The following is a 16,873-nucleotide window of genomic DNA, read 5'->3' as shown; positions in this document are numbered from 1 at the left end:
TGGAATCGTTGACCATGTCAAAGGTGGAGGAGAGATCAAGGAGAATGAACAGCACAAGAGTTGGAATCAAGATTTGCGAGCATGGTTTAACAGGTGTTCAGGAGAGTAGTTTCCATACCTCTGGCTGCACGGGAATCCAGATTGGTGGTCATGAAGGCACCCTGCTAGATCAGCGTGGAGAGTCAGTTAGAGGAGGACCAACTTTTCCAAGAGTTTACCCAGGAAGGGCGTAATGGAGATGGTTAGCCACGCAGGAGGGTTCAGCAGATGCCGTCTTTAGGAGAGGGTGTACAAGGCAGTGATTGAGGGAAAGAGCCAGTGGCAAAGGAGTGTTTACAGAGGTCTGCAAGGGCTGGAGCGAGAGAGATGATGGCCTTCATAGAACAGACAACTTTAGAGACCTTGTTCGGTGTTATGGGGAGGAGAGAGGAGAGATGGATGACTGGAGGAGAGTGAGGACATGGTGTCCTGAGTTTTGGATTTGAAGTGGGAGGCCACAGCAGTGCAGAGGGCCTGGGAAGGAAGGAGTGAGGTGGAGACTAAAGTGGATTGGCAAGTTCCTTGCAGATTTTGAAAAGTTCGACTCTTTTAGAGGCTCCTGTGATGCAGGTTTGGATGTGGGCCTGCTTTTTTAGAGCTGATAGAGATGCAATATTGCCTTTGGAGCAGGTGGCAGGCCAGTTTGTCAGAGGATGAGCCCAAGGTCTGTCACTTCCGTTCAGCAACTCTGCACTTGCATTTCAGAGATGCTAGATCAGAGTCGTACCAGCTGTTCTTTGTGCCAGGTTTTAGACAAATCCTCATGGCAGCGGCAAGGAAGCCGAGAGTGTTGGAGATGGCAAGATGCAAATTAGCAAGGACATAGTCAGAGGGAGAGTCGGGAGACTGGGTTGGAGGGGGGGGGGGTGAAAGTGGAGGCAAAAGCAGCAACTGATGCTTGCTTCATTCGTCGAATGAAGGCTAGCAGTGCAGGGGGTGGCTTGGATAGAGGGCCAAGGGGCCCCAGATGGGAGGAAAGGAGAGGGTGTTCAGACCAGGAGAGGGGGTGATGACCGGATTAGAGATGTGGCCTGCAGAGCGAGTCTGGCCGGAAGGAAGAATAGTGAGAGAGGTAGTCAGTGGACCCGGATTTGAGAGGTGGAGGATTCCAGAGTCGAGATGGATGTTGAAGTCACCAGGGAGGAGTTTGGAAGAAGAGGTTAAGAGATGAGGCAAGGTCGTCCCATTCAGAGAGGAAGCCGGAGATGGGGCCAGGGGGTCTGTAGATGGTGGCGAGGGCGAATGAGAAAGCCCCAGCCTACAGGCGAGGCATTGAAAAGAGAAGGATTGAGTGGGAATGATGGAAACAGGGACTCGCTCAGGGAAGATCGGGGCCACTCCACCTACAGGCGTGTTGGGCCTGGTTTTGGAGAGGATTTTGTAGCCCTCAAGAAGGAGAGTGAAGAGCAGAGACAGAGCTGGCATTGAACCACGTCTTGGTAAGAGTGAGTACGTCCAAGTCAAGGTCTTTGAAAAGGAGACTAGTGTCTCCCGCGGTGCAATATCCTTCTTGGTTTAAGGCTAAATTAATGTCTTCACTGACAAGAGGGTATATACAGGAAACACAAGGTGCAAAAACTATGTTGGACCACTGTTGGGCAAGGTTTGAATGCAGTACCTTCTGGGAACACTACAAACAACTATGACTACAGGTATAGGCAACCCAACCTTTGTTATATGCTTCTACTACACAGTTTTGATACCGTGTTGAGCAGCCAGGCTCATCTCAAGAGGGGAAATGTGAGCTGTAGTGGAGTTAACAGAAAGATTCACAGTTACAGGTATTCAAATAAACTCTTGCGCTCAAGGTTTCTTGCATAAACAATTAATGTATTTATCAGTCAGTTATAAAGCCTTCTTCAGAAGGGAGAAATAGTAACACACAAATGTACTTCAATACTGTACACTGAGTTACTGAATCAAACAAGACCCCTTTGGGATGGCCCAGAGACACAACCTACACCTACAGGTGACTTCAGTAACGGGTGCTGGGGACATTAATATCTCACTGTTGGCATTCCGAATAATCTTTAAAAAGTAAAAGGAAAAGGTTGTTGGAACACAAGAATTTACAAATATTCATAAGCAGGGCCAATACTTTCAGATATCACTTAGTCATTCAATTCATTAGGCTAAGCCAAGGTCAATAGGCCAAAGTCTTTGTATAGGATGCAGCACTTCAGGTAAGTAAATGGAAAAGGCTTTGCACAAGTTCTTGGGAGTCTTGGATAAAAAGAAGAATCAAATGTAGGGCTACAAGCTGATTAGACTTGTTAGTTGCAGAAGTTACAGATACTTCCACAGTAAGAGGTACGTTCTCTTAGACTTGTTTTACAGTACCTTGGTAAAGAAGAAAAAGATGCAACTGAAGACTTCTGTTCTTGTACAGCTCTTCAGATCTCACTATTCCTGGGCAACAGTCGTGAGGGCAGGAGGGAGAACGTCGGGACTCCTGCACTGTACTGGCACCGTCAAAGCTGGCAACCGGCAACTTTACTTTCAGTGGCTGTTTCACGTTTCAGCTCCTTGCGGTACAGCAAATGGCAATAAGCGTGGTTCCTGGCTGTCAAGGTGGACTTTCATCATCTGAGGTCCCGCACTCGACTGAGAGGGTTGGGGGGGGGGGGAGGTTCAGGCTTGGTCATTCCTGCTTCGTGGGAGCACGGAGGATCTTATAAGCTTTAGGCCAGCTTACAAGAAACGCACACATTCTGGTGTCCCTCTCCCTGGCTCTATGGTTTCCTGCAGCAACGCTGAGGAAATTCAATCAGCTTCAAGATGGGTGCCCAGGTGGCTTACTTGGGAGTTGATTGGTCCCACCAACTCAAAGGGAGAAGTCGTCCTTGCAGGGCTTCTCTGTCGATGCAAACTTGGCGATTCGAACCTGCAGCAGGGCTTCACCGGGCAAACCAACTGTCCAGGAGTTGCAGCAGCCGTCCTCTTCAAGCTCTTCTTCGGTTCCTTCGTCCAGTGGTTGACTCTGCCTTCCAAGCCAAGAGACTCGCCTTTTGTTCAGTTCTCTCCCATTCATTCCAGCATAGCTGCCACTCACCCAGGAGGGTGGCTGTCCTTGCCCGACAGTCAGCCAGCCAATCACCACAGAGGGCATTTGGGTCTCCTAGGAGACTAGCACAGGGAGTTTCGGGCACCTTCCTCACTTCCTGCCTAGCCCAGACACTCAGGAGCCAGAGGCGGGTTTCACCCCTGGAGCCTGCCAAAGGCGAATGAACAAAGAGACCAAACCTGGTTTGGCACGCAGAGAAAACCTCAAAGGACCTTTCCACAAAGATCTGGTGAAAAAGACCAGGCACCATTTTAACAAGGATGGATGGACACCATTTTGAAAAAGATGGCTCCCGCGGTTAACGTTACTGGGTCTGCGGACGGTCGCGGTAAATATAAACCTTGGTAGTTCAAAACGAAACCACTGCCACCAGCCAGTCCATTGAGGAAAGGGTAACATAAAATGTTACATGAGCATTTAGAAACGGGGGATACTTAGTAACCCCTCCAGCACTCTATTGTAAGATAGGGTGTGCTGGGTCTAGAAGGTACAATGCGAAGTAAAGTCAATTTCACTTTACTGATCTGGGAAACAGTAGTTTATCCCAGAGAAGGTATCTAAACCTTGGGAAATCTAAAAATACTTCCCCGTGTCACTGCACTGAAGGTGTGGTGTGACACAATTGTAAAAGATGATGCCTATTGAGTGTCTCAGACTCCACAACCAAATGAGAAATTGAGGTAAAATTCACACAAAAATGCATGAGTGGGAAAAAGGGTGACACTCTCTCCAGGTTAAAAGAATCCAGTCCTCAAAATCCAGCACAGTTGCTGGGGGTCTCTAAGGTGGAGGGAATTAGCACATTTTTGAGAATTCGCCCTAACAACCACAGCAATCTTTCATGCGCTAACACCTCAACGGACTATCTGCTAACTGTTCTATAGTGGAAATTGAATGCTCTTAACTGCTTAGATTTAATCAAATATGGGTTAGGCTCTTGCAAAGGGATGGGTCCTTTGAGAAGAAGTTGCCCAATTGTGTATTCAGGATTGGATAGGACATTACTTTGGTCTTAAAACAGTAGGTGAAGCACATGGTTCTGCACTGGACATTGTTCGTTTGTTTACGCTTCTCAAAGGTAAGCTATTTTTGATATTTGAGTTTGTTTTGCCAATACCTTTTTAGACTGTTCATGGTGAAACTTGTCAGACTGTTCAAGCACTCAATGAATGTTAAAAGATACATGAGAAGTCTTGTGTACCTTCAATGGTACACTATTACTTATGAAGATCCAAAGCAGTTTTAATACATTTTATAATACATTGTCTTGTTTAAGAGGAATGTTTCCTATACTATCAGATTAACCGAGGAACTTCAGATGTTGTAATTTATCTTGACCTCTGGCTCACTGTAATTGGCACCAAAAGGGTGAAATAGAACTCTGAAGAGTGTGCCAATGAACGAACTTAAATTCTGATTATGATTTTTTATTTCAGGATCCAAGATGAACAACATCAATGTTGTTTACACGCCGTGGGCCAATCTGAAGAAAACTGGGGACATGGACGTGGGTCAGATTGGCTTCTTCAAACAAAAGGATGTAAGTGTCTTATGCCAAGACAAGTAGCAATACTTTATTCTGATTATGACTATTCCAGAGTTGAGCGCTGTCCATTGTGATGGAGACTGGTGGGAATTTGTAGCGAGTGCCATTGAATAATTTGGAGTTTTGTTGTTCCCAAATTCATTGAGTTTGCACAGTAGTGAAGCATGTGTGATCGTTGGTATAGAATTCAATTTTTGTTATGTTATCCCATGTTCTAGGACCCTTAAACTTTTAGCCTTTTTGCCGTGAATTTTTTTTTGGCTCCATGACCTGTTGTGTTCAGAGGGCCTTACTCTGAATTCCACAATCACTTTATTTTTTTATGTTATCCTATGGTAGCCTATTTGACCCTAATCTTGTATTGTGGAGTAGTCTGTTAGCAATTGTAATTTCGTTTTTGCTTCACAAGGAGTGTAGCCGATTTTGCTATATTGGTAGCCCAGTCTATCAGTATAGTGGCAGTTAGAGTAGTAATACATGTTGTATCCCTATAGCCGTTTCGTTTCTGGCCAACCCTTTGTGTGGAGACCATGGGGCAGGCCTAAAATGTTTTCTGGGCAAACATAGGCTCACCCTGGACCCATCCATTCACCACCTTGTGCTTTAAATTGGCATAAGCTAGTTTCCTCCAACAAATGGACCCAGTTCACATCCTGTCTGTTCTTTTTGGGGACCGCCTGATTGTCTGGCAGCCAAAACCTGTGTCTGCCAGCCATTGAGTGAATTTGCATGTCTAGGGAATACCCTGTGCTTTCCTCAGAGAGCAGATAATTGCTTGAATTGCAGGAGGATTTGCCACAGGGATGATTGCGTATTTTTCTAGGACCATGTTTGGCCATACTGGCTGGGCCTAAGGTCTTTTGTCTTGGATCTGGTTTTTCTTTTGGCTGTTGAACCTCTATGCTGGACTGTTTCTCATTGTTCTCAGTCCTTGCTACTGGTTGGACTGGCTGCAACATGATTGGACTGTTCCTGGGCCACTGGAGTGTTTCTTCTCCACAAAATCTTGGACCAAGCTCCTCCAGGTAGAGAACCTCCATTGGCTAGATAGATTGTGATGGTTTGGATTGTGCACGCTCATTGGTTCCCTGTATTAGTTTCTAAGCAGATTAACAAACATCAGAAGACATGCATTACTTACCGTAATAGCATTTCTGATGATTGTATCTGCTTAGATTCAAATGTGCCCATCCTTCCTCTCCTGATGAAGTAGAAGGAACATAGAAACCTTACATCTCTCTCTCTCTCTCTGTACTCTCCCACGATGGTCCTAAGGTTCACGGCAGAAAAAACACAACCAGAGGGACCTCGACGCGTGAGGGATTTTGGGTACACTACACTCCACGTTGGGGATGGTGTTACAGGCACGCCCATATCGATGTGCCCTTTCGATCCTTGAAAGAAAGATGCAATACTCTGCTGTTACCACTAGATGTCGGACTATATGCACAGCGTGTGAATCTAAGCAGATACAATCATCAGAAATGCTATTCATAATGCAGTAATGCATGTCCTGTTCTGGGTTATAACCTTTGACAACTGGTAAGAATGTATTGAGTTTATCCGCCTGCAATTCTGCAAGAGTAGGACACACTATGCAAAGATTTCTAAGTGTCTCTGGGTATTGACCACAATAGCTGCAATTTGTGGCGTCGCAATTTTCAGTCTCCTACCCAATACATCCAATGTCGGCAGAAGGTTCAATTTGATTCTTAAAATCATTGATCTAAAACATTTCGACAGATGTTTTTTCAAGTACGGTGCTACAGTTCCAAAAATGTTAATGTTCCATTTAAAGTGGTCCTCAAAGCAACGAGACCCCATGACTGATGCTAATCGTAATCCATTCATACTTTTTTAGTTTGGACTTTGTTCGGTTTCGTGCAGAGCTCCTCCCCCGAAGATTCTATCTTCGTCAGTAAGTCCTCTCACTTGCTTTTCCACTGTATCAGTGGATTACAGTAGTCCTGGCTTCAAATGTTCCCCAATTATACAAACAGAGAATCACGTGGGGGTACCAGAATTGATGCGCATATTTGCAGCACCCACCGCTCTGCAGACTTCCCCAGTGGCAACAGCCCCAATTCATACCTTATTCCGACCAGCATGTCCATCACCAAAAATTCATTTTGGCCGGATTTTCTCCTTTTAGAGCTTAATCATTGGGATGGGCAAAAAACGCCCATACTTATAGTCAAATTGAATTAAGTGGGATGCGGTGGGGACAACTGAAATGGCACTCTTTTCTTGTGTTATAGTGCCAATTTTGCAATACCAGAATAGATTACGCAGATATTTAAAACGGTATCCGGTCATTTTTTCGAGTGCATTTCTTCGAAATGCAATTATGTCGAAAAAAATTAGCTGAAAAAAATATTTCTAATGTTTTTTTTTATTTAATGTGTTTGTTTTTTTGGGGGGTTTCAAAGTAAAAAAAAGTGTTTAAAAAAAAGGAGAGGTTTGGGGGACACCCCCTTTAAAAAAAAACATTCTAAATATTTTTTTCGCCAATTTGTTTCACCATAATGGCATTCGAAAAAATGCTATTAGTCACTATAAACCATTTAAAACATGTAACAACCTCTAATGGCTTGTCTGCAATGTGCCATTTAAAATGTTTGCATTTCCAATGACCCAAGTTTAAAATTTAAATATTGTGATTTGGGTATATTAAAATTCAGATTGAACCCCAACAAAAATTGATTTATACCTTGTAATGCATGCTGCAGGCTGATCGGGGTTCTATCAAATAAAATATTGTCAGCATAATTCAAGTTTTGGGTTTTGGCATTGCCCAAGTGTGGGGGGGTTAGTTTGCATTGTGTTCCAGCAAGAACCCACATTTTTAATATAAAAATTAAATAAAAATGGAGCTAGAACACACCCTTGCCGCGGCCCCCAGTTTCTCGATCCACTGTGAGTAGTTACCTGAAGAGTCCAGCCTTACACATATACTGGTATCCCTATGCAGGGCAACTAGGATACCAATTAAAGGAGCCGGGCAACCACAAACAATTCCTTCCACAAAACTGCACAATTAACAGTCGAAAGCTTTGCTTCTATCTCGAAACGCTAACTACAAAGCCCTCTTCTGGTCCCTGGCTTGGGTATCTAGCAGTGAAACAGTTGTTTAGTCCCGTTCCGACTCCTGTCTTAAAGCACGCCTGAGATCCACGTTGTCGGCATCTTTGGTCCAAGTTTGAAGCACCAACAGCAGTATCTTTATAACGTTTTTATTTGACGCATCCAGCAATCAAATTGGCCTATAGTTGAAGGGGGAAAATCGATCATCACCCTTGAAAATCAAAATAATAAAAGCCAGTTTCCAGTTTGGAGGAATCGATTGGATCATCAGAATATTTTCAAACACTGAGATTGTTGCCCAAAGCACTACGTCCGATTTCAGAGTCATTGCAGAGAGCCCATCGGGTGCTGGAGCGTTAGATCCTTTACTGCTTTTAATCAATTTGATTAGATCTTCCAGGTCCCTTTTTTTTATGCTTGATTAACCCTCAAGGTTTTTACAAGAATTTTTTACTTAGACCTTCCAACTTCATCTACTTTTGCTGTTAAAATCAAGTCCATTATTTTCGCTGCGGCCGTCGCCCAAGTTGTCTTTCCACCTCCAATTAGTCTTGACCACCAAACCTCCTCCCTGAAAATATGGGCTTCCGATAGGGTTTCCTGATTTTTTCCACTCCTGGACATGACAAGAGGAGAGGCCTTGTTTCAATCTCGTTTGGGTTTTTGCAGAATCTGCATTTGTTCGAGATTGCCATACCTCGGATAGCCAAAAGTTCATTAGTGTGTAAAAGGTTTAAGCGTGCTCTTAAAAAGGTGTTTCTCAGGTTCCGATTAGGGTATTTCACCACAAATGGTTGAAGTAAAATGTGGCGTTTCTGAATCACATGCGGGAGGTGCGAAACCAGTTTGTAGGTTGCTGCTTGATCACACGTGCTAGCCCAATCAAGTTTAATTTTTTTTTATGAATCTTTGTCAGATTTTCATTTAGCTCTTTAGAGCAATGGATCAATTCCAATTTGGCTTCTTCTGCAGACAATTGGTTTAGAGCAGTACATAGTCCTCCCTCCCAGCTCATTATTAACTGCTACTAATAGCTCAGGGCGGTTTCCCAACAAAAGTTTCCTGAACAGCATCATGGTGTTTCTTTCTGCCACTGATTGTAGTGAAAGCTGGCTCAATTCGCGTCTTATGACCATAGGCATAGAATTTGGCAAGTTCAGGACTTTCCTCCAGTAGTGGCTTTCTAATGTCAGCCAGATCTTTTTTGGTAGCCCCGGCATGGCTTTGGCCCCATAAACAAGCAATGGGACGACCTTGGCTTTGTAGTAGTCGGACAGGTGCTAAGGAAAAATGACCATACTTCTTATCTATGTCTTTGGCCTGCGAAGTTAGACTTTGTTTTTGCTAGCATGGCACTTTCATGTTGCGATCTGTCCAGCATGATACTTAAGTACAAAGTCAGCCACCTTCTCGATACGTTCGCCCTCCATATGCCAGGCAAAGTTGTCTCCTTTTCCACGCCCCTTTCCAGAGGATAGCATTTTTGTTTTCGATTTGTTAATTTCAAGGTGATTTTCTGAGATGTATTCGGCGAAGTTGGTCAGCTGTCCCTGTAAACCAATAGCGGTTTGATCAATGAGGATAATATCGTCCACGTACAGGATCCTAGATATTGTGACCTTTCCGAGTTGCGGTGGGAAGGCTCTAACCTTATGCTCTGTTTCCTTATAGTCGCCTATAAAGCTCAGAAAAAGTGCCGGGGCCAGTGGACAACCTTGTTTTAACCCACGGTTGTGGTGATGTCTTCAGCTAAGGACCCTATGTGGTTGAGCTGGACTTGTATTTTGGTATTGGTGTGGAGTGCTATAAGTGGATGTAGTATGGCAGCCGGACAATTCAATTTTCATAGCTTCTCCCACAGTCTTGCTCTGTCTACTTGGTCAAATGCATTACTTAGGTCGATGAAAGCCATGAAAGTTTGAGAGCCGCCTGCTAGTGACTTGCTTTTTAGAACCCTCGGCGTTAGAATGTTGATGTAAGTACCAAAGTTCTTTTTAAAGCCGGACTGAAAGGGGTAGTCACAAGGTGCCCCACTTGCCCATGTTCGAAAATGGAGGAGCAGTGACCCGTATACTTTGCCAATCACGTCTAAGCGAGCAATAGGACGAAAGTTCTTGGGGTCGTCTCTATTTCCTCTCTTAAAGATGGGAACTACTACTGAGGTGGTCCAAGATTTAGGTAGTTCCTTGGTAATTGTAGACCTTTGAAAGACCTGGCTTTGTCAATCCGTTGGGGCCAGGGGCCCCTTGAATTTTTAAGTTTCTTCAGGGCTTCCAAATAGCTTGTCTGTCATGAAGCTCTACCAAAGACGTACCTTGTTCCTGTATGGTTTTCGGTGTTACCAAAGAATCGTAGAAGAGACTTTTGTAGTGCATTGTCCAAGTGTCTTCTGCAATGCTGTTTGTTAGCGAATCTGTTGTAGTTCGTTCTGTGGAGTTCATCTGAGCCCAGAATTTGCGAGAGTTTTTACCGCAAACAAACCTCAGCATTTCTTCCGAGTCCCTTTGGTACAAGGTATAGCGATAGTCTTTTAGCCAGATCTTATATTTCTTCAGCTCTACAGACAGAGCTCGTTAGTTTCTGTCAGAGCTGTTGCTAGCTTTTGGTCTTCTTGCGACCAATATTGGATCAGAATTGTGGACAGATTTTTTGTTGGCTGTCTCAAAGTTCAGTTTTGGTTTTTTAAAGATGTTAAGCAGTGAGCAGTAGTCTGGTTGAATGTAAGCCTCTCCCGATAGTCCTAACTGAGCATATTTGTTGGTCAAAACGTATTTACGCTCAGTGAGACGATTTCCTTTGGAATTTACTTCCAGGTTAGAGTTTGGCATTACTTTTTTCCGCCAAAATAGCTGGCCACGTTGTGCACAATAAGTTGTGGTCGCTTGCCGTGGTTTTGAAGATATTAAAGGAGACGATAGTTGCAAGCAAAGCAGTTGAGACAAAGATGTAATCAATAGTGGCCGATGAATTACGACCTTCCCAGGTTGGAATACGGTTGGTGCAGGCATAAGTGGTGTCGAGATTAACTAGATCTCTCGAGGTCATCAGAGAGCCAATCTTTACCACGCAACTCTGCCGTAGAGACTTCTTTGCGCAAACTGCATTCAGATCTCCGCAGATGAAGAGATGTGGTTCGGAATGGTCGGTATACAATCGATCGATTTCTTTCTCCATCATGTCCAGGAAGCCATAGTTTGCGATGGCATCTGGATTCCAGTAGCTTTTTATAATTATAGCCAATGTTGTCCGTGATTTACCCAGGTCTGGATTCCAATAGTTCCACTTCACTTGGACTGTTAATAGGAAAAGGGACGCTGTCAGAATTTTGACCATTTTAATCACCTTCTCTGTGCTTGTCGCAATTAGCAGGCCCGATGATGGTCTCCCTTTTGGGCCTTTCTTAGCCAGAGCAAAGGCTATGTCGAACCAGTCTAAGACAGGCTTAGTTGTGAGCCACATCTCCTGAAGGCACAGGATATCAAAGGACGCCAGATTCACATCTCCCGGCACCGTACGATGGACAAACCCTTGTGTGCGCCATGAACCTAGCCTGATGGTTGAGTTGGTGTTGCGTTGTTTCGTTTGCGTGGCAATTTTATGGGTGGACTGGAGTTGCTATTTTCTTTGAGGGGTAAGAGACTTCGGAAGCCAAGCCCATAGGTTTTGTAAAGGGTTGTTTTTCCCTTTCGGTTGGCTGCTGTAGATCTTTTACAACATTCTGCATGAAAGTTCTTTTTATTGATGTCAATGGACCATAAGGTCTTCGTTCACTTTTACCTGCCTCCTCTTGTTCATTATTTGGCTTGCAAATTGGATTTTGGCTTTCATCTTTAATTGATGAGGCTACGCTTCCTTTCGCCCCATAGGGCTACTTGTCTCCAAGAGTGGTTCAATTGGCTTCTCGTTAAGTTGCAGTTGAGAGTACCTATTTCGATTGTTGTCGAGTGATCATCTGGTGTACTTATTGTTCTTTTATTTTCGCTGAGCACAAGTGTTTTCTGCTTGCCTTCTGAGTATCTCCATGTTGTTGGTATCTAGGTTCCTCAATTTCTATGAGATCATATCCGAGTTTTAAGAGGTTTCCCATGGAGTCGCGTAGCCTCTGTTTTACTGATCTGGAGGTTATGTACAAGTGGTCGCCTGTTGGCCTTAATGACTCTGCTGAACTATTTGGAGGTCGTTAGATTCCACTGATCTAAGTTTTGGGATGCTGTGGAGCAGTTCCATTACTGTTTTTCTGTTGAGAATGACGTATTCTCAGCTGTTACTTATTTGTTATAGTTTGAAAACTGGATTCAATCTCTTTACTACTGGAGTTCTGGATTGTGTTGGTGCACCTCTACCTCGTTTTTTTTTTTTTTTCCTTTTCTTGCATAGTGTCTCTCCTATCATCTCTACGACCTTCTCTAGAAGTGCCTTTCATCTGCTGTTCTCGTGCGGTTTCCAATTTTTCTTTTGGTTTACTTGTTTTCCTCACTGGGCTGTAATTTAGTGAGTTTGATGCTTTTGAGTGATAATGCCTTTGCGAGCCTACGCCCGGTTTCTCATTTCCCTTATACAGCGGCACATCAAAGCCCCATTTTTTGATTAGGTCCACCTTCTTGCAGCATTCCTCCAGTGACAAAAAGAGGGGTTGATCTTTTATGTCGATGGTATTTGTATCTGTCAGTTCCAATCTTTGATGTTTGGGCCTGTCAACTGGCGAAGAGTCCTCTGGGATGTTTACCGAAGTTTCATCAAGATGTTGGCTCAGGTTTTCTAAGGCTTCATCCATCAGGAAGTCCTCAGTAGTTTTTGATGTATCTGGTGAACTAGATGACTCCTCCAAGTCAATACAGCTAGGTGAAGTGCCCTCTTTAGTGTGGTTTGAGGTTGTGTCACTAGATTTGCAGTTTGCCGTTGGCCTCGCTTTTTGATCCGGCTTCATGCACGATTTAACAGCCTGCCCCTTTTCCAGCACAGGTAGGCGGAAAACCAGTTGTTTCTCTCTCCTCAGTGTTGCAGCATGAGTTGACTTAGAGTCTACAAAGATGGGGAAGTCTTTGTTTAACAGTAGCTCTGTTCCCTTATTGGTAGATTTTTTTGAGGTCAGTCGGGAGTATTATCTCGTTGACTTTGCGCACACAATTATGTTGATGCTTCACTCCAGACTGGCTGATGTCTTTGCCCCTGTCTTTGGAATCTCTTGATGGATTACTGATTGTCTCAGACACTTTGGATGTTTTTTGAAGAGTGATGCTAGACATGTTTTTACACTTACCACGCCCGCTTGGCGTATTGGATCGTATTTGGTTTAGCTCAGTCCAGTTGCGCGTGGTCTGGCACCCTACCTCTTTTGAGGTTGTTAGTGTTGCTTGTGCCTGCTCTTCAGCAGTCGCCTGAAGTTGGAAAGTAAGTTCTTTCTTTTTGTTTTTCTATTGCCGCTATGTAACCCTCCAAATAAAGAAGTTTGGAGTGCATCATTGGTGAAATTGTGCTGTGATCTTTTAAAGTGTCGTTTATCAACTCATAGAGTTTTGTAAAGGGCGCAAGGGCCACCGTTAAAGCTGACATGATTGTCAGAATGTCAAGTATTTTCTTTTCCAAGACTACAGGTATAGATTCCGGTAATTCATTGAGTCTTCTAGCTCTCAAGGGAGTCGACGCCATTGATATAAGTCTTTTTTAGCTGGTCTGGGATGAGGTGGGGTTGTAATCAGTGGAACCGGTTTTTCCTTTTCCTTAGGTTCCTTGGGGGGATCACTTAGCGTGGTTTTCCCTCTTTGGCTTAGATCCGTATCAAGGTCAGGGGGTTCCTGTCGGCCAGACCTGTTCGCATCCGCTAGTGGGGCGGCACAAATGTCAACTGTGGTCTTCTGCTCACAACTCGTTGGAGTTTTGTGTTTTTCGTCCGCCAATTCTAATGCGAGAGGGGGGTTCTTTCGTATAAGATCCTCTTGATGGAAAGAGATAGACAGGTTTGTACCTGTTGTTGTTTTTTTGGGGTTTTGAAAACTGTGGGTTCCTCGGAACTGAACACGACTTCCAACATTTCTGTCAATGATTTCACAAATATTTTCATATTTTCTTTTGCATCGCTTCCCAAAGAAATATTTTAGAGTGTGTGTTAAGGAAATGTTGGTTTCCACTGATTTTGGATTTTCTTTGGATTTTAGTATTTTCCTGGTTGTTCGTTTTACTAACTGTTTTTTAGGGTTGCTGGAACACAATGGTTAATCACCTTTCTTTTTTATCGACCCACATGGGTGTGTGGATTGACCGCTTGACTGGGCTGGACATGTTTTTTTGTTCCTTGCAGCACTTTTGCATTTCTTAGAACAAGGATCTTCACCCTTAGTTACAGTGGGAGCTCTCGTTGGGGAAAGGTCTGAATGGTTGCTCAATCACCCATTCCCTGTTTTTTGCGTAGGTTGCAATTTCTCGTTGTGTTGAGTAGACAGCAACTTTTAATTTTGTGGTATAGGGTGAATTTTGATATTCACCCTGAAGGGTTGGCCATGGGGCGTGCACCCTGCTTGCAAGGGTTCCAAAGCGTCACAAGCTAATCTACTGCCGAGTGATGTTACTTGGCGTTTCCTTAACAGTACAGTCCTATTCCCCGGGTAAGGGAGCATTTGTAGCAGAGGGCTCCTCTCCCATACCAAGGGACTCCACAGACGGTGCCTCTCCTGCGCCGCCTGGCACGTACCCTTTGTCCGCTACCCGCCCCTCCGGGCCGGCCCCTGCCTCCTCTCTGCGACTTGGTGCCGTCCGTCCTCCCGCAGGCGGCGCGGAGTCAGCGGCCCCTGGAGAGGGGCACGTCCTCGTGGGGGGCCCTCACCGGGCACGGCAGACGAGGCGGACAAAACCAACACCGCCACAGGTAGGTCCAGGACCGTTGGAGCCGTGTTTGGGAGAGCGGGCTGGTTCGTAATTGGTTTGTCACACGGCTCAACATCCTGGAGTAGTCCAGGTGGGTGGTAGTGATCTGCCATGGTTGTAGGTTGCCGCAGGGACAGCCGCAGAGCTGGAATAGATGCCGATACCATTGGCTTGCTGGCCATAGAGCGTGCTACCAGGGAGGTCGCCGGGGCCGCAGCTGCCTGTTCTGAGGTGGGCGTGTCCCCGGCACCCAAGCAGTCAATGTCGGGGATGCCATCCGACAAGATGTGTAAACAATCTGCTTTCACGTTGCCGGGAGGGGGTTTCTTCTTTTCCTCAGCGCGAGGGCACAAACTCCTCAAGCGAAGGCCCTTCTCTTGAGCGGTGGGGCTAAGCAGAGCAGCTTCCATGGGGTCCATGGCGATCATAGTGGCCATATACTGCCAAAGACTGCTACTCTGCCACTACTGCGCGGCCGCTCCGTGGAAAAGTGGAACTTTTAACAGTCTCCTCCCCACTAGTCAAACACTGAAGACAGACTGAGGTCTGCAAATGCTGGAAACAAAGAGTAGCTGCAGTCCCTGCCAAGGACTGCTACTCTGCCGCTACTCCGCTGTCCCATTTTAGGGCTCCGCTTTAAGAGGAACCACCATAATGAATGATCGATTCCTCCTTTACGGCAGTATACAGTGTCTTAAAATGAGTTATCCAAGTTTTCTGTGGTATCGGCTGCATTTGCATATAAGAATCGAAAACTGGAGCTTTAATTAGGCTCCAGAATCTATCCACAGATGGCCCTGAAATACAGCATAGCATCCTTTCGGCATCGTTGTTCAGCATTAGAAATCTACGGCTACAACGCCAGTTCTTAAGTACGGACTTCAATCTACGAATCTCTGTATCTGCTGATGGTAAAGACTTCTGTAACATTCTTAAACATTCTTATTCCCAACCTAAGTTCCTTCTTGTAAAGCTGAACTTCTTTGTCAAATATGCACCTATGTGAATAGGCCAAGCTCCCCCAAGGAGGAACATAGCAGATGTAAGGCAACCCAAGGTAGAATGAATAGTGGGTTCAAAGTTCAGTGGGTCACATTGTGTCCGTCTGACTGATTTAACAGGGCTGCCATCATTTTAATAAATGAAAGTGCAATTTTATGGTGCCACCTCTGAACTGTCTTTCTCCCAACAACCAATCACTGGTCTCCGGGTCATACTGCCCCCAGCCAATGACTGCCGTCTAACTAAGCCCCTCCTCTGGCAGCCACTAAAGTTCCTTGGGTTGATTACGACATCAACATTTATTTGTTAGGTTTGAAGGACATCAAGGGGGACCAATACGTAATCATGGAATGGTCATTTAAACTCGATTGTACAAGGTCTAAGGCACCACCTTTCGCTAGCAAATCTGCAGAGAAAACTTAATAATCGAGGGTCGATCACCATTTACTGTTAAGACATGAGAGGTTTGGCAGGATATCGCCCTCAAATGCACCATTCAAGGGGGTCAGAGCCCATGCAGCCATCTTGTGTCTAATCAAATGGCCATTCTGTCTCTTCAAATTAGAGACACCCAGCCTATCCTTCTAACAATACCATTGATCATCCAGGCATTCACAGTTAAAATCACCAACACTATTATGTAGGCTCCTTCCTCGGGGGGGGGGGGGGGGGGGGGAAGAGTCCCTCCAACATAAATGAAAATTCAGCCAGAAAATCTGAAGTAGTGTTTCTTTGGTTAAAATGTATATTGAATAGTAAGCACTTTTGGCTCTTGTTTGGAGCCCTATCCACTCACGTCAGCAGAATGGGCAGCATATCAGGCCTATCGGTAGCAATATGCTTTACAGAAAACCTGTGGTTACACTTTACAGCTGTTAATAGTGCCCCATAGGGCCTACTCTTTAAACTACACCTGGCTTTAGTGACATAAACCTCGTAAACAGCATCAATATGGAAACTGGTGAGTGCTTACTTGTGGGTGTCTGAAAAGTGATATGGCATTGTGAGCTTTACTGAGGCAATGTGGTTACTGGGATTGTAACCTCTGGTTTTTGAAGGGAATTTGGAGACTTTTGTCAAAAGGTTTTCTCTGAAGAAAAGATGAAAACTGGTATCTTGGATATGTGCCTTTTCTAGGAAAATGTAGAAAACATTGTGACTACCTGTAACCTTTGTGAGGAAAAAAAACATTTCTTCCATGACCATAAGTCTGGTTTTAGGGCATCCAGCGGCACGGAAACTGCTCTTCTGAACACCAGTGAAGACCTGCTCTCAAA

The 16,873-nt window shown here is 44.7% G+C and overlaps 1 protein-coding gene across 2 annotated transcripts in view; it reads left to right on the top strand.

The window, feature by feature from the left end:
• Positions 1 to 16,873, top strand: part of CCDC25 (coiled-coil domain containing 25) — a 217,652-nt gene that overhangs the window by 123,566 nt on the left and 77,213 nt on the right. For both annotated transcript variants that reach the window (XM_069605626.1, XM_069605625.1), the window contains exon 6: positions 4,540 to 4,643. In XM_069605626.1, coding sequence (XP_069461727.1) covers positions 4,540 to 4,643 — 104 coding nt within the window. The remainder of the gene's footprint in view (positions 1 to 4,539; positions 4,644 to 16,873) is intronic.

The sequence above is a fragment of the Ambystoma mexicanum genome, chromosome 4p (assembly GCF_040938575.1).
Source record: "Ambystoma mexicanum isolate Mex_15411 chromosome 4p, UKY_AmexF1_1, whole genome shotgun sequence".
NCBI classification, from domain to species: domain Eukaryota; kingdom Metazoa; phylum Chordata; class Amphibia; order Caudata; family Ambystomatidae; genus Ambystoma; species Ambystoma mexicanum.
This window is presented reverse-complemented; position numbering and strand designations above follow the sequence as displayed.